This window comes from Trichoderma camerunense (assembly GCF_050948025.1).
Source record: "Trichoderma camerunense strain CBS 138272 chromosome Unknown V8C40scaffold_20, whole genome shotgun sequence".
Lineage (NCBI taxonomy): Eukaryota > Fungi > Ascomycota > Sordariomycetes > Hypocreales > Hypocreaceae > Trichoderma > Trichoderma camerunense.
The window spans coordinates 560,620-580,725 of NW_028145350.1; the positions used below are offsets into that span (position 1 = coordinate 560,620).

The 20,106-nt window shown below is 51.3% G+C and overlaps 8 protein-coding genes across 8 annotated transcripts; 4 read left to right on the forward strand and 4 right to left on the reverse strand.

Annotated features, from left to right (window-relative positions):
* Nucleotides 1–858: 858 nt before the first annotated feature.
* V8C40DRAFT_277417 (Zn(II)2Cys6 transcription factor domain-containing protein) lies at nucleotides 859–2,664 on the forward strand (the record flags this gene model as incomplete). The annotated part of the gene is made up of 3 exons (XM_083220960.1): nucleotides 859–925; nucleotides 1,028–1,251; nucleotides 1,525–2,664. The coding sequence occupies 3 exons, from the start codon at nucleotides 859–861 to the stop codon at nucleotides 2,662–2,664; spliced, it is 1,431 nt and encodes a 476-aa protein (XP_083068997.1).
* Nucleotides 2,665–3,049: 385 nt separating this feature from the next.
* Nucleotides 3,050–5,323, reverse strand: V8C40DRAFT_255472 (uncharacterized protein). The gene has a single exon (XM_083218056.1). It carries the CDS (start codon nucleotides 4,890–4,892, stop codon nucleotides 3,651–3,653), a length of 1,242 nt encoding a protein of 413 aa, XP_083068998.1. The 5' UTR covers nucleotides 4,893–5,323; the 3' UTR covers nucleotides 3,050–3,650.
* Nucleotides 5,324–6,783: 1,460 nt separating this feature from the next.
* V8C40DRAFT_255477 (thiamine transporter TPC1) lies at nucleotides 6,784–8,589 on the forward strand. Its single transcript, XM_083218057.1, has 3 exons — nucleotides 6,784–7,332; nucleotides 7,427–7,479; nucleotides 7,611–8,589. Exons 1-3 carry the CDS (start codon nucleotides 7,300–7,302, stop codon nucleotides 8,485–8,487), a joined length of 963 nt encoding a protein of 320 aa, XP_083068999.1. The 5' UTR covers nucleotides 6,784–7,299; the 3' UTR covers nucleotides 8,488–8,589.
* V8C40DRAFT_109645 (uridine-cytidine N-ribohydrolase) lies at nucleotides 8,576–10,168 on the reverse strand. The gene is made up of 4 exons (XM_083210769.1): nucleotides 10,033–10,168; nucleotides 9,825–9,910; nucleotides 9,073–9,723; nucleotides 8,576–9,006 (listed from the first exon to the last, which is right to left on the reverse strand). Exons 1-4 carry the CDS (start codon nucleotides 10,081–10,083, stop codon nucleotides 8,664–8,666), a joined length of 1,131 nt encoding a protein of 376 aa, XP_083069000.1. The 5' UTR covers nucleotides 10,084–10,168; the 3' UTR covers nucleotides 8,576–8,663.
* Nucleotides 10,169–10,853: 685 nt separating this feature from the next.
* Nucleotides 10,854–12,495, reverse strand: V8C40DRAFT_277421 (uncharacterized protein; the record flags this gene model as incomplete). Its single annotated transcript, XM_083220961.1, has 2 exons — nucleotides 10,854–12,300; nucleotides 12,353–12,495. The coding sequence occupies 2 exons, from the start codon at nucleotides 12,493–12,495 to the stop codon at nucleotides 10,854–10,856; spliced, it is 1,590 nt and encodes a 529-aa protein (XP_083069001.1).
* Nucleotides 12,496–12,699: 204 nt separating this feature from the next.
* Nucleotides 12,700–16,396, forward strand: V8C40DRAFT_255481 (uncharacterized protein). Its single transcript, XM_083218058.1, has 2 exons — nucleotides 12,700–13,218; nucleotides 13,273–16,396. Exons 1-2 carry the CDS (start codon nucleotides 12,974–12,976, stop codon nucleotides 16,340–16,342), a joined length of 3,315 nt encoding a protein of 1,104 aa, XP_083069002.1. The 5' UTR covers nucleotides 12,700–12,973; the 3' UTR covers nucleotides 16,343–16,396.
* On the reverse strand, nucleotides 16,369–17,360 carry V8C40DRAFT_255483 (WSC domain-containing protein). The gene is made up of 2 exons (XM_083218059.1): nucleotides 16,865–17,360; nucleotides 16,369–16,782 (listed from the first exon to the last, which is right to left on the reverse strand). Exons 1-2 carry the CDS (start codon nucleotides 17,125–17,127, stop codon nucleotides 16,575–16,577), a joined length of 471 nt encoding a protein of 156 aa, XP_083069003.1. The 5' UTR covers nucleotides 17,128–17,360; the 3' UTR covers nucleotides 16,369–16,574.
* Nucleotides 17,361–17,526: 166 nt separating this feature from the next.
* On the forward strand, nucleotides 17,527–18,753 carry V8C40DRAFT_255484 (Shr3 amino acid permease chaperone). Its single transcript, XM_083218060.1, has 2 exons — nucleotides 17,527–17,898; nucleotides 18,004–18,753. Exons 1-2 carry the CDS (start codon nucleotides 17,811–17,813, stop codon nucleotides 18,540–18,542), a joined length of 627 nt encoding a protein of 208 aa, XP_083069004.1. The 5' UTR covers nucleotides 17,527–17,810; the 3' UTR covers nucleotides 18,543–18,753.
* Nucleotides 18,754–20,106: the final 1,353 nt, after the last annotated feature.

The window sequence follows — 20,106 nt, forward strand, 5'->3', positions numbered from 1 at the left end:
CTACTGTATAGCGCCCAGCTTCTTGCCCTAGGTTATGTAATTTCGATGCTCAGAACTTCTCGGCCTTGACCGCTGCACCGTCTCCGATGCCTCCGTAATTCCGCCCGCAAATCCTCTGGCTGGCCGGAGCCCAAGCAAGTTCGTTCGCTCGCATTATTGTTCGATATTCCGCTGACAAACCAGGACTGGCCAGTCAGTTGGTTGGGTATTGCCAGGTAAGGAATACTTGCTCGGTACTTGGCGCTGGGTGCGCGTTCTGGACCATCCAGGTTCCCCGAGCGAGGCAGCAGCAGCCCAGCCCAGCCCAGCACAGATGCTCGTTGGTCCGCAGCATTCCAGCTACTTGCAGGTCCTGTCGCCTGGATGTCACCCCAGCTGCGCGGGTACCTTGTGGATAAGACGAGGATCTGGGTTGATAATTGATAAGGCCTGGGTGGGATTCCCAGTCCAAGTTCTGCCGTTGGTCCCCAGCCTTGACTCTTCCATGTGGTCTGGCCTACTCGCAGCCTCACTTGTTTCTCCCACCTGCATCGAAAATCCTCTGTGCGAAATGCGCTGCTGCTGAGCCAATGTGTGCTGCCACGCCGTGCGCGCAGCTCCTATTCCTTGCCTCTGCTGCTTATTCCTGATGCTGCCTTTTGTTTCGTGCGCCCCAACCGGCAATTTTGCGTAGCCTTCTCGGAGACTTTTGGAACCCCGACAAGTCAACGGCCTGCGATTCTCTTCCCCCCCTCTGCCTAAGCCCTGCCTATCAGCTCCCAGTCGCAGAATCTCCCACTGAGCCGGAGTCGTACTGCGTCCTTGTACTTCGTACGCGCCTTGTACTCGACTCGCATTCCCGCTGTCGACGTCCCGGCCATGGCTCCCGGAAATGCCCTGGCCGCGCCGGCTGGCCCACAGAAGCATCGGGCCTGCGACGAGTGCCGTGAGTCCCCGTGAGAAAATGTGCACGCTCCCGAGTCCGCGGGCTTGGGAAGCGGGCCAAGAGTTCCGGAGACTTTGATTCTAATTGTAGTCTGTTGTCTAGGTTTCCGCAAGATCGCTTGCTCCAAGGAGCCCGGTGGCTGCCTGCGCTGCCAGAAAGAGGGCATCAACTGCGTCTACTCACCCCAGAAGCCCATGGGTCGTCCCCGAAAGCGACGACACCCCCCAGAGAACACGGCTTCATCTACTGTTTCTACATCCGTGCCTGTGACCGCTGCTCAGTCGGCGTCCTTGTTGGGCTCTGCTCCTGCTTCTTCCATTGCTTCTGTCGCTCCACCTGCTGCTGTTCCCCTCCCTCCGGCCTCAGTTCCAACCACAGTTTCTCATTCGTCTTCTCTCCTTGCTGAAGGTGATTCCGTGGCAACTTCTTCGTATGGCGATGCAGGCCATCACCATCACCATCAGCACCATCAACACCATCAACATCATCATCATCATCAACACCACCTACATAATGCCACTGCTCATCATTATAACCACCATCAACAGCCTCTGCCGTCGACAGAGCTGACAGACCATGCTCTGGACCTCTTGAGCCAGTCTCTGCCATCGGACACCTCTTACCTTGATCTGCTACCTGACTATGACTCAAGCAATTCTTATCTATTTGGGATGGACGACAATGCAGCTTATTCATACTTCTCTCGAGACAGTCAAGGGCTGTTTGATGGTGTGGGGATGCCTGTTATGAACATGGGCCAGGCTGATCCGCTCGAGGGTATCAGCTTTGACGAGACAGATACCATGTCTAAAGACCTCAACGAGTCTCTGCAGAGATACATGGTTTCTCAATATCTGCAGCCTCCGACACCCAGCGAGCCTAGCCCCAGCACACACTCCTCCAATTGCTTTGAACCGTTGGGCTCGACTGGCACAGACACGACGTCGCCGGAACTGGGACAAGCGAGGCCACATCCTACCAGCTCCTGCGACTGCCTCACCTCGCTCTCCATGGCGCTGGGCTCCCTGAATCGTCTCCCATCCGATGTCTTGTCTGCTATGCGTGTCGCCCGCGAGGCTACCAAAATTGCGCACGATACCCTCAATTGTGCTCAATGTTACCAGGACATGTTCGATCTCTCCAAACCACCGCCCATCTCGCGTTTCCAAAGTATGATGTGCCTTGGAGCTCTTGTTCCCTCCGCCTGCAACGCCTATGCCTCGATTTTGGAAATGGTGGACAGAGACACGGAGCGTGCCAAGCAGGAGAATCAGATGCTCTACTTTAGCTACAAAGATGTTGGTGGAATATGGACAAGAGTAGCCGCCGAAGACAGTGCCGGCAACTCTCCCGACTGCGAATTGCTCAGGAGCTACAACAACAGATTCCTGGAGCCAGATACTTGGCGGACAACTATGCGAGCAATCTTGAAGGTTGAGGTTTACGGGTTCAATAACCGAACGGCGTCTGCGGCGAGTTCGCTAGACTGCAGCAGTTCATGCTCATACGTCAATGTGCACCGTGGACTCAGGGACGTAGTCACACTTCTTGACGAGAAGAACCAAAGGAGGCACGACATCGCGGACGCTCTTATGCAGTCCAACCAACATCATATTATTTCGTCGTCTCCTTATTTCCTCATGTCAGGCCCACCGAAGCCCTGCCCACGCGAAGACAGGCACTGCATGCGAATGCTTGACATGGCGAGGATGGCGTTGAGTAACTTGGTTATAACATAGCCAAGTTATTAAAAAAAAAAAGACGATTTTTCGGCATGCCTGGTGCGAGGGAAAAGGGCGTTTTGTTGGATACCGGTATGCTTTGAGTACACGCCACTCTTCTTTCTTTCCTTCTACTTTTCTTTTTTTTTTTTTCCTTTTATCTTTTTTCATTTTTGACAATGAACAAAATTCCCCCAATCTTTTTAGTTTTTCGTTTTTTGATATCTGGGACATTGTTAAGGGCGAAGATGCTGGGCGTTCTTGGGGCCCATTGGGAATAAAAACGGGCATGAGCATGGGACGGTTTTTACATACACATTATACCGCGGAAAGATTGCAAGATATGAACCGTGGCCGGGCGGTATCCGGGTGATCTGGTTCCGAATCACATTAGAAGGAAAAATTTCAGCAGACTTGTTTTCCCCCCTTATGGAAAAGGGGATAGGCTTATTGGCATATTTATTTTTCCTCATTACAATTTATCTTTTTGTGATACTCCTTGAATGGCTTGATATGTGATACACATGGGACATTGATCTTTTTGTGATATCCCTTGAAAGGCTTGGCATGTGATACACTACTATATGGGACAAATTTGCTTTCATTAGAAAGATAACCAAAAGTAAAAGTAAAAACAATAGATAAGCATCCAGTATGCTCGACAACTCCGACTTTCATGCAGTAGCAATCCAATCCAATTGCTTTGTGTTCAAATCCCACTTCCGATAAACGCCATCCTCAGCCAGCTTCCCCTAACCTCCTTCCAGACAATACGCTGTGATACTAAAGTCAAGCATAAAAAAAGTAAAAGAATCCAGGAAGAACCATTAACCAAGAAGAAAATGTAAACATTCTGCTTTTTTGGGGTTCACCACCCTATGCACGCTCCATCTCTTCCATTCATATACCTTCCATATATCCAATTTGCTCCACCATATGCAGTTCGAATCCAAATTCAAATATTCGCGACTTCACAATTGCTTTTGGGGTATATAGGTAATAGATCACTCCGAGTCCTCAATCATGGACAAAACGTCCATCTCCTCCCGCACCAGTCGCTCAAACTCCTCTCGCTCAATGCCTGATGACCGAGCGAGCAGAAACAAGCTGCGAATGCTGCGAGACACGTGCTGCTTGACGCCAAACTCGTTCTGCTCCTGCTTGCCAGCAGAGGCTTCGAGCCGGGCAACAGTATGTGAGCCATTGGAACTGGCACTTGATTCCGGGCGCGGGTGTAGGAGAGCAAGCTCTTGAGCGGATGGGAGATCGGATTTGACTTGGTTGTGGATGCTGCCAGAGCTGCTGGCCTTGTCTGCGTCGTCAAAGGACCAGGACCTTCGGGTTTCGTTGGGGTCTGTGACGATAAAGGAGTCGGCAGCGTTGTTGGTGCGGCCGAGGCCAAGGGGTGGCTGGACGAAAGCGCGCAGCTGAGCCTCTTCATCGGGATCGTGGTTGTCCATGGCGGGCTGGACGTCGTCGTACTGCGCATAATAGTCGTCGTCGTCATCCTCCATGACTGCAGAGGCATTGTAGGCACCCAGATGAGCTGTGGAGGCGGAGGTAGTAGCAGCACTGGCACCGGTACGAGGAGCCGGAGAGCGATTGTTGGCGGGAGTGCGTGCGGGAGTGGCATCGTACCGGTCCCAGTATCCATCGTCGTCCTCGTCGTCCATCAGGTCTTCGCTGCTGGTGGTTGACCCGTTGTTATAGGTCACGGTGGGGCTGGTAATTTTGGCTTCTTGAAACTTGGCCTCTGCCTCTGCAACGGTTGGGACGCCGCCGAACTGCGAAAAGGGCGAGGCCTTGTCTGCCAGAGTAATCTCGCCAACTCTCCATCCATCGCCGCCACCTGCGGCATCGTTGACGCAGTATACCAGCTGAAATGCAAGGCCAATCTCGGTCAAGACGATCAAGGCTTGCAGTGTCTCTTGGTCTGGCCTCCGGAACCTTGACTGTGCATCGTAGCTCCAGTCAACTTCGACCTCTCCCGAGACGGGATGAGGTTCCAGGCTTCCATTCTGTACCAGCTCGGCCAGCTTTGCAGCCTTGGTTGTGTCGTAGCACAGCAGCCTAATCCATGGCTCTGTGCTTGAAGAGGAGAACAGGTTCACTCGCTGCCTCAGGATAGGCGAGAGTAGCGGCAGGATTCCCACAGCTGGCTCGGTCGATATAGCAGCCGCAGGGAGTGCTGGAAGGATTGGAGCCAGCAAGTTGGCGAGATCTGGAGAAGTGACGGTTCCGCTCATGGCAGGCAGGCGACCTTAATACTGATGGAAGAGTTCAATTCCAAGAGGGCAAGTCTTGGTTCTGATGAGTGTCTCAGAACCTTTTTTTGACTTGGTTATTGTATTCGCCGAAGAGGCGAGAGGAATGCTTGGGCAAAAGATAGGTAGAGTTTGGCCCTAAGAAGTTGTGGTGGTTTGGTTCCTGAGGTCTGGAATTTTGTGTGGCAAGCGTCACATGCACGGCTCAGGCGTCCAACTACGTAGTGGGTATGATTCAGGTTGCGCAAAAGCGTAAAAGCACCGTGTCTCGGAGAGGGGAAAGACGGAAATGATGATGTTCAAGATAGAGCACAGAGGATAGAGGACAGAGAAAAGAAGGGAAGAGGCGAGAAAAAAGAGTGTGTGCGGGCGAGTGACGTTAATGTAGAGTACACATGGAAACCAGATGCAACTTGGTTCCATGGAAGTGCTTTCCAGGCATCGTGGAGGCTTGGCCAGGGCACCCCGAAAGGACCCAGTCCAGACTTATTCGGGCGGTCGCAAGTACCTGAAGGGTAGCGCCCCGGACGGGGACAGCGTTGCACTCAGGTTCCAAATACCTTCGGGTCACCCGTGAAATTCGCGCAGCGCTGCAGTAGCCGGTACGCGGCACCCCCCAGCCCAGGTACCGACTGCAGACATAGCGTTATAGCGTGCAGCCGACCAATAGGTGGAGCAGTTCGCAGCGACTGTGGCTCTCCGGGGGAAAGGAAGAGGAGAGCGATTATTCAGTTCCAGTGTCACAAGGGAACTGCCAGCGCTGGGCTGGGCTGGGCGTTAGTGGTCAGTGGGGGAGGTTTGGGGTAACGTTTTATTGCCGGAGCTTGGGAGAGGCAGCGTTGGTAATGTGAATGTGGGATTGGCGGGACTTGTGACGGAGTCGTTGCGAGGTGGATAGTATGGAGTACTCCATCGTATAATGAGTCTGGTGTGTGTAACTGCGGCAGCGAGGAGGGGATCACGGCAAATTGCTTGGGCAGCTGTCATACAGTACCCATGGAAGTACACCGTCTTTTCTCGCTGCTTTTTTGCGTCTGTCTCTCTCTTTTCCTTTTCTGTCCTGATACTGAAGCCAAGCATGCAGCAGTACCAATTATATTGCAAGGGGCTGGTGCTGCTGCTGACTGTGCCCTTGCACCATGTCGATGCTTCATGTCGACAAGTACGAGACTGTACGGAGTAGCATCCGAAGCCTCTACGCTCAGTTCCCTTATATCCACCTGCCGGGAAAAGCACGTTCGGTGCAAGGATCAGTGACCCCCTGCTCGAGCCTCATTGGAACTCTTTTCATCTTTACCGTCAGGTCTTAATTTCTTCACATGCTAGATAGAGAGACTCCGATTAGAGGTCCCACCCTGGGAAATATATTTGACTTGTATGGATGCGCTTCCTTCTGTCCGCCGAAGATGCATGGGGGAAAAGCGCCGAACCGGTATACTTCGGCGCTCCGGCATCGCATGAGTAAGGACTTGGGCTTGGACTATATTATTACATACCTTACATGCTGTAACACCGCCCAATGCCTTTTACTAATATTCCATATCGTCGTCTACAGTAATACGGGGGTTCCGCCTCAGAGCCTTTGAAGTGCACAGATCCTTTTGGGTTTATCTTTGGCCCGTACCCTTGTCAGGTGAAATGCAAGCTTACTGCTTTTGCATGCACAATGACCAAGCTTGGATCAACTCAATTGGAATTTGACTACAATTCAGGTCGTAGAAACAGTAGCGTTATCAGCTCCTTCTCCTTATTTGGCATCATCAGCTCCCTCAGCTCATCATCTTGAAATGGTAGCCACTTGTTTGGTGCCGTCTACGGCATTGGGCGCAAAGTACTTTGTACCTGATCCCCGTACCTGTAATTGATGTCATCGGCACGTTCTCAATCCAGCACCACGCCAATGGCGTCACGAACAATGGGCAGCCAAAAAACCTTATGCAAAAAATTGTCTGGGGAATAGTAATAGCCATGCTGTCATCACCATAATCTTGAAACAGCAACAACAACAAACTCAGGAAATTGGTCAAATCTCCAAATCATCCCCCTTTCCAAAACTGCTCCATCTCGCTCCGAACGGCTGCCATTGCCTGCATCCCGCTCAAACGCGCATTCCGTCGGCTCCGATCTCCCTTATCATTCCAAGGGCCAAGCTCGAAAACTTATCGCCTAGGCGTTGGCTATCGCATAAACGCACCAACACAATCGCATCGCAAAAAACAACATTGAGCCGTCATCGCCGCAAAGACAGAGCTCCCAACCAGCATCGAACCTATCTAAGCCATTTCTCACCTCTATCTTCTATCCTCGTATCTCCCTACAGTTTCGATAAGGCAAACCTCCGTTGTGAATCCTGCGCAACGACAACCCAACCTGAAGTGCAAACTCCTGCATGTCGCCCCGAGGCGGCCACCTCAAAGATGAGGTTCGTCATACTTCTCCTTTATAGCGCAACAAGAAAAGTAGCCAATCCAAATCTGCGCACTCTGATACTAATCGTTTTTTCTTCTTTCAAACAGGGTTCAAAACTCCAAGTCGTGTCAGCCGGCGCCATAGCTGGCCTCGTCTCTCGGTAAGCCAAAGTCCGCTCTCCGAAATAAACACAACTTCGCTCTCCGAAAACAGATAGTATCACACACACACGCCTGCTCCTGCATAATCTGTCCCGGGTGTGGCTAAATTTCGTTTTTTCTCCACTGCTAGATTCATCGTCGCCCCCCTTGACGTCGTCAAGATCCGCCTCCAGCTCCAGCCGTACTCGCTCTCTGACCCCTTGGCCCCCTTGCGCGAAGCACCCGCCTACCGCGGCACCGTCCGCACCATCAAGCACATCCTCAGGCATGAAGGGCTCACGGGCCTGTGGAAGGGCAACGTGCCTGCCGAGCTAATGTACGTGTGCTACTCGGCCGTCCAGTTCACCACGTACCGCTCCACCACCGTCTTCCTGCAGACCGCGCTGCCGACGCGCATGCCCGACTCGGCAGAGACGTTTGTCGCCGGCGCCGTCTCCGGGGCTGCGGCCACGGGGGCTACGTACCCTCTGGACCTGCTGAGGACGCGGTTCGCCGCCCAGGGGAGACATCGCGTCTACTCGTCTCTGCGCGGTGCGCTGTGGGACATTTATCGTGACGAGGGACCCAAGGGCTTCTTCCGCGGCCTGGGGCCCGCCCTGGGCCAGATCATCCCCTTTATGGGCATCTTCTTCGCCTCCTACGAAGGCTTGCGGCTTCAGCTTGGTCACCTCCACCTCCCTTGGGGCAGCGGCGATGCCACGGCCGGCATCGTCGCCAGTGTCGTTGCTAAAACGGCCGTCTTCCCGCTCGATCTCGTCCGCAAGCGCATCCAGGTCCAGGGTCCCACCCGGAGCAAGTATGTGTACAACGACATTCCCATCTACACCTCCGCGGTACGAGGTATCCGGTCAATATACCGAACAGAGGGCCTGCGAGGCCTGTACAAGGGTCTCCCAATCAGCTTGGTGAAAGCTGCTCCCTCGAGCGCAATAACGCTATGGACGTATGAACGAAGCTTGAAGCTTCTAATGAGCTTTGATAAACATGAAAAGGAAGCGTCGATTTGATTTAGCCGTGTACCATTAATTCTTTGTCTGTATGAATAGAATGTGTCTAGACTATCTAACTAATGTAATGGCCACAACCATGAAAAAAAGATTTATCTATCCTTTTATATCCCAATGCAGAAAAAACAGAATAAGATGCCTGATATAAGAAAACACAAAGCAACCCATGCAATTCTTTAGTTGCTCAGGTTACGGTTCGTCTCGTCCGCCCTCTCGATGCACTCCTCAATCACCTGCCAGAACCGGTCCACGTCCACTCCCCTGGGTATAATCACGCCGCCCTCTCCTGCAGGCGCCTCCTTGGCGACCGTCCTGCCGGTCTGCTTCTCTCCGCGCTTGGCCTCCTCGATCGTGCCCTCGGTGATGACGGTAACATCGAAGCGCTCGTTGTGTTTAGGTCCCTGGCTCTTCTTCTCATCCCAGTCGTAAATGGCAATCTCGTCAGGGGTACCGAGCAGAACGGCGAGCATGGCGAGAGGGTCGTGGAGGGGCGGGCCGGCGGTGATGCCAAAGACGTCGCTGTTCGAATTTGTTAAAACAACCAACTTCCATCGTCGACGGGAAAGGGGGGAAACAAAAACTTACGCATATGTCTTGGCGAAGAAGTAGAGCAGCTCGACGAGCATTGTCCGCAGCGTCGTCTTTCCAGTACCAGTCTTCTCGCCATCCTTGCCGTACAGCAGCAGATCCCTGACCTTCTCCGTCGCCAAGACCTGGTGGCTCAGATCCAACGGCACCATGAACATCTTCTTGGCAATCTCCTTGTTGTGGAACATCTCGGCCGCGGCCTCCGGGTCGACAAAGATGTTGAACTCGGCATAGGGGGTCGTGTTGCCGATGCGCTCCTTGCCGTCAACCTTGCCCAGCGGTGCGTCGGAGAAGCCCCCTCCGATGGAGCCGCCCATGATGCTCAGGCCCTTGATGTGTGCGATGAGCTCCGGATACTTGCGGAATAGAGCGCCGACGTTGGTCACTGTGCCGGTGGCTACGATCCAGGCTGTGCCGGCCGGCTGGGCCTTGAGAGCGGCGGCCATGGCGTCGATGGCCGGCTCGGGCTTCGGCGAGCATTTCGGAACGGGGAGCAACTCGGTGCCGTCGAGACCACTTTCGCCGTGAATGTCGGTTGGCGCGTGGAGAGCAGGGCGCTCGAGGGCTTTGTTGAGGCCGACGTATAGGGGAATATCATTGTGCTTGCCAAAGGCCGTCAGAATGGAAGCGGCGTTGTGTGTCGTGTGTCTGGTAGAATTTCAATGTCAGTTGCGAGTGTCTCGGCTTATTGGGGTAGCAGTAGCAAGCATCAAGCTAGAAGGCTCTCGCTCTTAACCCATAGCACGTACTCGAGGGAAGCATTTCCAAAGACTGTCGAGATGCCCAGCAGATTGATTCTGGGGTGGTGAGCCGCCAGCAGAATGGCAAAGGCGTCCTTGTGCGGAGAATATCCAGTTAGCTCGTACGTCTCCGACAAAGTTCGGCCGCCGAGCGCCTCATGCAATGCGACTCTGCATAAAACTTGCGTCTGGGCTTAATACATGCTGGGAAACTCACATCGTGGCCCGGATCGCAATCCAGCCAAACAGGCACTTGATCGGACGACATGTTTAGTGCAATGGAGAGGGGCTTGGAATAGACAGTAAATGGCACCAAACGGGAGACGAGATACGTTCTCAATGAGAAGGAGAAAGTTTTACGGTATCTTAAAGCCTCTCTTTATACGTAATTTAAGGTCGCGGAAGGGCGCATAGAAGGACTTGGAACTGAGGCAGGCGTTCACATTCCGTAATCGAGGACATCCACAGCCGATGAATTCGAGAAATCAGCCACCGCGCTTTTCGGTTGACGGCGAGCCTTGAACCAGCCAAACAAGCTGCTACCAATTCGCTGCTCCAGGGAACCCGCTTCTTTTTTTTCCTCTTTTCTCCGCAGTCGCAGGGCCCTAGAGTGGGGGAATCCATGCAGCGAGGCTCCCTTTGGCTGACCCCTCATTCACGCTTGATACTACTAACAAGACTAGCATCGCCAGGAACCGAAAGTCTGTGTCATTGGCGTCTGGAATTTGATAATGAAAGAGGTTAAACTGGGGCGCCGGTATCCATACTGAGGGAACTTCAAGGTGTCTGGAAATCGTCGGCGTCCGGAGCTACACGTGATGACCAGTGCCTCATCACAGTCTGGCTAGAGTCTTGACAGCAGCGCGGAGCTCCGCGATGGATAGTCGAATTGTCCGGAGCTGAAGAATAAATGGGGGTATCTAGTACGTATATTGCTTGTTTATCCAGCCGCTATGGATGCTCTGGGGAATCGAAATGCATATTGTGCCCGCCGATTGCGCAAACAAAGTTGGGCTTGTCGGCCTCCCGAGGCGGACCTTACTCTGACTTCTTGCGCTGCTCGACGACCCGCATCACATCAGCTGCGCTGTTGACATCACCCTTTCGTTTCTTTGGCCCTCTCTTCCGCTTTGACTTGTCGCCCCTACTAGACCCTTCCTCCCCGGCGTCTTCGCCCCACCTCGAAAGCTTCACTTTCTTATCTTCAAAGTCTTCTTCATCTTCAAACCTGCTGGTGCCGAAGCCCATATCGATATCGTCATCATCCCGGCTCTGCATCTGGAGAAGCTTCTTTCGCCGTTCTTCCAGTGCCTTGGCTTCCTCCTTTGCTTTATCATCTTCGGCATCTTGCTCAATGGGCCTAAGAGATGCTGCTTTCTTGATGGCTGCCAATATAGCCGGATCAGACATGGAGGGCCCTCTGCTTGCTTCCTCGGAGATGAGCGCCGTTCTTGAGTCTTTGAAGTAATTGCGTCGTTCTGGTTGTGAAACGGATGGCTTTGGTGGAGGCGGCATAGCCGTGTTGGTGTCTGCCTCTTTGATTGCCTCCTGGTTGTTGCTGCTGCTCTTCTCCTCTTCGTCCGATTCAGAGTCTGATTCCCCCATTCCGGCCAGTGGATCGTAATCATCGCCAGCATCCTCAAAAATGTCAACATCGCCGTCATCTTCCTCTGGTTCCTCTTTCTTCCGAGATTGCTCAGGAACCTCCATCCCCAATGGCTTGGCGTTCTTATCTGGCATGAGAAGACCGTTCCGCGCATCCTCTTCTTCAGGCTGTACCTTGCGGACTTTCCTTTTCTCATGCCCATCTTCGTCCACAATGATTAAAACTTCCCTGCCCTTACTATCTCTCTCGATCCGTGTTCCTGGTTTTTGTTTTGCTCCAATCTTTTTGAACCGGTCTCCGAGGGCTGATTCTTGTTGCTGCTGGGCTGCTAATCGGGCTGCCTTGAGTTCTGCTAAAATTTGATCGCGTGTTCTCTTTTTCCCAGGTGCCAGAGACACTGTTGAAAGAGTGCCCTTCTTCTTTTCCGCTTTTTCTTTCGTAATGGCTTGTACGTCTTGTTCTTCGAGGCGATCGAATTCGTCATCCACGTCGTCCTCTATGGGTGCTTCTTCGGCGCTGTCCTTTTCTGCTCCCTTATTTCCGTAGACATCCTCTCCTTTTCGTATCCTTTCGAGGAGTTTAAAATCAAGCCCCTTGACTAGATGAGTGCTTGAGAGATCTCCGCCTGCGATCTGAAACCGTAGCTTTTCGTATGTTGCCTGGTCAATTTCTTCATCTTTGAAAGACTTTTCCAGTGCCTTTAGTCTCTCTTCTCGGTCGTCCTCTTCGCTCTCTCTAACTTGCGATCTGTCGACGTATCCTTCTCCCAGTTTCACACCCTTTGGTACGGATGTTTTAAACTTCTTTAGAGGATTTAAAGCTTGGTTTCGCTCAGCCAGCTGTCTCGCGAAATCGGCCTGGGCACCTCCTAAAGATCGTCTTGAATTGCGCGTCAGTATATTGACTTCAAATGTCAGCACTTACGACTTACGGAGTCATAGGTATGCTGCTTCGCTGCCGAGATCCCAAGGAACCCGTGTTCGCGCCGGAGCTCGCGCCTTTGGATGAAGCACCATCTTTTGACGCCTTGCCCGACTTGGCCAGGATCAACTTTCGGAATTGGTCATTATTCATGATTGCTGATATGTCCAAATGCAATAAAAAGCTTCTCCAACAATGACAGACAAAAAAAAGGACGAGAGCGCAGCCTTGGAAGGCAAGGCTGGAGGTGTGGCGTAAGAGACTCGACTTCGAAGTCACGGGACGACGTGCAAGAGGCGCGCAGGATAAGCTCCACTTAACGCGGCAACTTCTACTCATCACGTCACATCCGGCACGCCCATTTCTCCCCTGCAAATATTCCAGCATCGCCAATAAAATGCTGCCATTTGCTTAGGAATCTTTTCATCCGAGTCGCATGGCGCTGAGCACTAGAAAATGCCGTGTTCAATGTGTCAAAAGACCCCCTTTTGCCTGTTCCATTGATTGAGTCTGTGGGGCTTCACGAACATGCGTTGCTCTTGATATGTGTGGCCGTGCACTCTTCAGTAACTCGAGCTGATCGGCTTTGAAAGGCTTCAAGAGCAAGTTTCATATAGTTTCGTTGAATAAGATGAATAACGCTCTGGAAAAGAACTCCTCCGCGGTGAGGAAGCGCATTGAGGGCCATGTCTTTGATGATGAAGAGGGAGAGGAGTATGAAGGCAGTGAATTCAATGGCTTTGGTGACTATTTTCGTCGGAAAAAGATCAAGCTGCAGAATTTGGATGCCGACATGCGCGCAGCATCTGACAAGCCTCCGATATTCAAAGGGGTTGTTGCTCATGTGAACGGGTACACTCAACCACCACTGCAAGTGTAGGTGCCGCTTCACTGAACGACGAGAACTCGTACTAATCTAGGCACCGACAGGCTTCATCGCGACATTGTACAGCATGGAGGTGGCTTTCTCCAGTATCTAGACTCAAAAACTATGGCAACTCATATCATCACTGCGACCTTAACGCCAAAGAAGGCTGTTGAGTTTAGTCGATACAGGATTGTGAAGCCTGCATGGGTCGTCGATTCAATAAAAGCCGGAAAACTCTTGCCGTGGTCGGACTATCGGGTATTGGGTGAAAGCCCTAGCCAAAAGGTTTTGAAATTCGATAGCGACAGAGGACTTACACAATCCAGTCCGACAGCCAGGCGCGGATACAAGGAGCAGACAGAGAATAGCTTTTATACAAGCCAGATAAAAGCTGAGATGCAACGCAATGCAGCCTCCCAGCTCACAGCGAAATCGCCCCTATCTAGTCGGTGGCAAAACAACAAGTCTGGCGAGCTGTTACAGAATACAGAAGAGACTCTGGCTTCTGTGTCCAATGAAAGGTATTCAGCGGGCAATCCAGGCGATGAAGAACTCAAAGACGAATCTATGGAATTCGAGGACCAGCCCTTGCCCGTTTCTACCAGCCCGACAGATTCATCAAAAATACATCCTAAGAATATGACTTCGGAAGAGCATAACGCTTGGCTTCTATCGGATCCGAAAATTAGGAAATCATCCACCGCTAACCCCGACTTTCTGAAGCAGTTCTACTCAGAGAGTCGCTTGCATCATCTATCGACTTGGAAAGCAAATCTGAAATCATCTATGCAACGGTTAGCAGCTGAAAAAGGCCTGTCGAATCGGAAGGTGAAGAGCCGGCCTGGCTCGAGGAAGTACATTATGCATGTGGACTTTGACAGTTTCTTCTGCACAGTGTCATTGAAGAGCCATCCTGAATATCTCGACAAGCCATCTGTTGTCGCTCACAGTACGGGTGCAGGTTCGGAAATTGCAAGTTGCAATTACGTTGCTCGGAAATATGGCGTTAAGAATGGCATGTGGATGAAACGTGCTCTCGAGCTGTGTCCTGACCTCAAAGTTCTGCCTTACGATTTTCCCGCATACGAGGAGGTGAGCCGTCGATTCTACGATGCGATCTTAGGAGTGGGTGGTATTGTCCAGAGTGTTAGCGTCGACGAGGCCTTGGTAGATGCCACCGATGTCGTCCTTACTGCCGCCCAATCCCATGGCATTGGAATTGAAGAGGGCAGTATCTGGAGAGAACAGCAAAAGATCGACGAGATAGCACTGGCACTGCGCACCAAGATCAAAGAAACTACCGACTGTGCCGTTTCTGTTGGTATCGGCGCAAACATTCTGCAAGCCAAGGTTGCCTTGAGGAAAGCAAAACCCGACGGACAGTTTCAATTAAGACCAGAGCAGGTCATGGAAGTCATCGGTGATCTGAAGGTTGAGGAGCTACCAGGAGTGGCATATAGTATTGGCGGCAAGCTAGAGGAACTAGGCGTCAAGCTTGTCAAAGATCTTAGGGATACTCCAAAAGATCGTCTTGTAACGCTTCTAGGCCCCAAGACCAGTGACAAGCTTCATGACTATGCCCGTGGCATCGATCGGACCGAAGTCGGAGAGCAGCCTCCTAGGAAATCCGTATCAGCAGAGGTCAATTGGGGAATCCGTTTCATTAATCAAGCAGAAGCTGAAGAATTTGTCTACAACCTCTGCAAGGAACTGGAAAAGCGTTTGGTGAACGAGCAGGTCAAGGGAAAGCATCTGACTGTCAAGATCATGAGGCGGGCTCTTGATGCGCCTCTCGACCCAGTAAAGCATTTAGGGCATGGAAAATGCGACTCTTTCAACAAAAGTGCAGCTTTTGGTGTTGCAACACACGATTACGAGATTATTGGCAAGGAAGCGGTTTCGATACTGCGCTCGTTTAGGTTCAGCCCAGGGGATCTTCGTGGAATTGGCGTCCAGATGACGAAGTTGGAGCCGATCAAGCTGAACCCACTGGCCGTGGAAGGAAGCCAGAGAAAGATTGCATTTGCTCCATTCGTTGATCCCCTTTCTTCAAAACAGCAATCAAGAACAGAGCTTATTGACGTGCTCGAAGAGCGGAATGGTTTATCGGACAATCCTGCCACACCTCAGAAATTCAGAATCGGCCAAGACGATAATAAGGCCACTGCTCATATCAACGTTTCAAGCACACAATTCGTGTTGCCTAGCAGTCCTGATCCCGCGGTCTTGGCCGAGTTACCCAGCGATATTCGTACCAAGCTCATGGTTCAGCGCCCAAAAGCCGCTGTTACAGAAGTTCAAATGGAAGCTCCCAGGCCAAGACCCCAAAGCCCAGTTCTAGCAGATTTGCTGTCCTCTCAAGTTGATTTGGAGGTGTTTAACGCACTTCCAGATGATATGAAAGCCGAGGTATTGGCACTTTACGGGCGAAAGCCAACTGAGCCCCTGCCACAGGGCTCACCTGCCAAACCCGAAGCAGCTCGAACTAGGAGACCGGCAACTCCAACAAAACCTAGCGGATCTCGTAATACGTTGGACCAAATCTCACGTCGGCGAGATGCTCAAGACGGTGTTATTCAAACCAACTTCCGGAAACCAGTACCCATAGAGCAGGCCCAACCTGAGCAGATTGAAGAATTAGATCCAGAATTCCTTGCGGAACTACCGGAAGACGTCAGAAGGGAAGTAATTGCTGATCATCGACGGCGACTGTTGGCTCTGCAGTCAGGATTGGAGATGCCGGTCCTGAGGAACAATCAGAGTGGCAACCAGCTTCCGGGGGGTCAAAAAATGATACAGTTTCCTATGCTGCCGCCGGTAATTTCGTTTTCTGGATCTATCACTTCTACATCAGAGATCAAGGACATGGTAGATGCGTGGCATGCCCAAACTAGGAAGGCAGGGCCCCACAAACGTGATGTCGATGTTTTGGAAAGATATTTGATCAAGGTAATCAAAGAGGAGATGGATCTGACCAAGGCTGTTGCGTTGATCAAATGGCTGGGCGTTGTAGTTGATCAGGATGGTGTAGATAGTAGAGGCCGCCGAGCTTGGAAGCTGGCAGTGAGCGGCATCAAAGCGGCAATGCAAGCCGCTGTTGAGGAGAGAGGACTGGCACCACTACAAATATGACATGACTGAATATATCAACAGGAACATAATACAATTTTGTATATTGATGATGAGGTTGTTTGTTTCTAAATCACTTGAGCAGCACTTTATACTCATCGGCATTACATCTCACTTTCCTTGGGTCTATATAAATATCTCTAAGTATGAATTCAACGCGCTACATCCAATACTACCCATTCACATTCACGCAGTACATTTTAACAAGCAGTCATTATCATTATCGAGTAACGCATTACCATAGCATCATCATGACCAAGCCCGTGGTGGCGAGGCTAAATGGGCCGGGGGTAGACAGCCCACTCGCCAAAGAAACACGATAGATGGTCAGCTTCAAAGAGCCACCACAGGCGGTCGTATTGTCGCCCTCGCAGGGATAGTTGCAGGCTGTATCGTCGAGCTTCTCAGCTATGCCGGACAGTGTCTGGGCGCACCAGCATTCTCTATTAGTGTTGAAGAGTCAGCCACCACAACGTCCGCCCTCGTGTCTCGCGGTCACAAGTCTAATTGATGACTGAAACATACCTCGACCACTCCAGTCCCGCATACCGATACTCCGTGGCGCCATTACCGCAAAAGGCGAGACATGTCGGCACCGTCATCGCACCCGGAAGACTTTCCTGGATGCCGCCGCCTAAAGCGCGCGTGTCGGCCGAGCCGGGAACCTGGGTTGTCTCGTTGTAGCACCCAAAGTATTTGTACTTGTCGGAATCATCCCAGACGGAGACTGTGGCATTGGCGGCGTAGACAAGCGGGATGAAGAGTAGCATGTGCAGCAGAAAGGTCATTGGTTGACATGATGATTGCAGTGGGATATGATTATATTATTTTCTCGGTATTCGCAGGGAAAGGAGCGTGGTATAGCGGAGTTGAAGCTTCAATTACACGGAGGCTGGCGCTAAAAAAGAGCTGCGTGGGAGGTGATTGCTAACGAATTGATCGAGCTGCACGGCGGAAAAAAGAAATTGAAGCCACGCTTGAGCAATCAAATGAAGCAAAAAAGACGAAGAAATTAACCCGCATTGAAGGAGTGAAGATTATGCAGCTGAAAAGCAGGCCTGCAGCCGCCTGTAAGCTGCGATAACAAGCCGGTGCAGCTTATCTGGTACGATGCAGTGTCAGCTCTGCGCCAAGATCTTTAATTTTGGGGTCAGTGTCGCCATGAGTGCCGAGACTCAATGCTGTTAGCGATGAAGAATCATATACGCTTATTTGTTAGTACAGCTTCGCAGAAGACTAACTGAACAAAGTATCGCACTAAGTCTGGTCCCCTCCACAAACTCAGCTCCCCCACGCACAGCGATTCGATTGACGGACACGATCACCTCTTTTTTCCCATATCCAGCCATCACATGGTCACGACGAAACCTGCGCGCAGCTTCTGTGGCCTTTCCAACGACATTCTCTGCGTCTAATTAATACGTACCGTACCTGCACATTAACAGCAGTGCCTCTTCTCTCGCCTCCCGCCATGAGCTCCTACATTGATTGGTCCAAGACTACCAAGTCCAAGGACTACCGAGGATCCACGTCCTTTGCGACTTTTCTCATCATCGGCCGTACGTTGCCTCTCTGTGATTTACCTACATCTCGCTCAGCCGCAAATGAGCATGATGACCGAGGACACCGGCGACTGTGATGTTTTGTGCTAACGTTGGCTTCAGCGACATGCTTCTTCCTGGGCATCCTCTTCGCGTCGTTTCCGTACGACTTCCCCCTCCTGTGGACCAAGGAGCCGGTCGCCGCCGACTACTACGACATGCTTGAGACGCATCTCAAGTTCGTTCACCAATCGCCCCCGCTCATCGGGCGCCTCCTCAACATCATCATGAGCGTGGGGTTCCTCGGCCTCTTCATCAAGCTCTTCCGCCCCAGCGAGGCCAACTTTCTCTTTGACGGCGCCTCGCTGATACTGTACCTCATCGGCGTCGCCGTCTACATCTCCAACATTGTCAAGGGCCTGCGCACTGTCAGCTCCGGCTTCTGGCACACGGAGGAGTTTGCCGCTTCTCAGGGCCGTTTCGACGGCGAGATTATCCTTGGCCGCGAGGACAGCCTCAAAGTTCTGGCGGCGAGCAACACTATTCTAGCTCTGGTGTTGGTGGGCATTCTTGTGCTGCAAGCAGGACAGTGGTACGCCGAGAAGAGGGACTTGGACGACGAGAAGGAAGTTGCAAAGAAGGAGGGCAAGAAGAAGCAGTGATGCGATGGAGAGCTCTGTGGTTACGCAGAAGGATATGCGGCCATACTAACGGTGAGATGATAATGGCATTGTATCACGACAAGGTGGTGTATTTGTAGCATCGGGTTTACCGGAACTCCGCGAGGTTGGATAGTACAATCCCTCGTATGGCCGATTGATGCCTTGACGGCAGGGCCATTTATAATAATACACTATAGACTGCCCCAGCAGATTTAACTTCTTGGCAAAGACCAAGGCTTCTATGTACTGTGCCGAGGTATGGTGATCTTCTTTATATTGAGTAAAAACATCCACCAAGAGAATCATGATTCCGCTCGGCCCCCCTCTCTTGAAACATTTCAACATACTCCACGAAAGAAACGAAGGACACCGCGACTCCACGGCCCCAATTGTGATATCCGCAATGTAGCATTGCACGGCCAAGCGGGGGTCAGAAAAAGCGAGACCGCAAAATGAATAGGTACATACATTCAGCAATATGTGCATCTAATTAATTCGTCAAGTAGTGCTTTTACAGGGGAACGCCTGTTCTGCCAGCACCCGGACTTTACGATATAACTTAGCAGTTACTAAAAAAATATAGATTTAGTAGCAGTGATTAGAAAAAGATAGATTTAGTAGCAGTTAGTAGCAGTTAATAGGGAAATGTAGATGTAGTTATTCCTTTTGTAGGCGTATGATTTAACTTGCGGGTGCTCGAAATCTTCTCGGTCGCGGTTTTTCTGTCCTCCACTTGACGGCATATGGATAGCCAGCACGACTGATTCGGTTAAGAATACGACGTCCTATGTGGATAATATTACATGTTTGGCCAAGAAAAATTATCAGATCATCTGATAAGAAATTAACACAACTTTGGATATCGTAACCGGCGGGGCACGACAAGACGCTAGTCAGGCCCGGGGTATGAGCTTGCATATAGCCTTGGGTTTTGTTTGAGCTATCGAATTGTGACAAGATTCATGTCATCGAGGTCAGGTAGCTATAACCGATTCATTTTGGAATTGACATGAAATGAGTGTTTACACGAATTGATATAATATGCCTGTAAGTGGCGTGGGCTCTCACAGTAATTGGTCCGGAAACAGCAAACCTGTCTAAAGCAAGCTTCAAAAGGAGCAGAGATAGAGATGGAAAGTCAATAATGGAGTCGGTCGGTGGATACGCTTGAAAACTCTGAGCCAAATAGTTTCCATAAAAGAAACGGTCCACGTACCGTCAAACGCTAATGCACAAGGTAGCTCTTGGTGATGAAAGGCTCGTTGTTAGACGGCATTCAGCAGGAATGTAATATGCAGCATGTTGTATGCAGGATTATACTCGTACAATCCAATACACTCACTCTTCTAATGCTCACGCCATTGGGGCTAGTATCTCGCACATGTCTCAAAGGAATTCTCCCATGTCGTAAAACAATGGCAGTCCCTTGCCGATGGCGGCTTACACCGTTGTTTGCTCAAGCTTTCAAGTTTGCTTCCAATGCGGGGATCTCTCTCTGATACTACTAGGTAGGTAGTAAACACCATTGGTACATCTGTCAAACGTACCTTGATGTCTGGTAGAC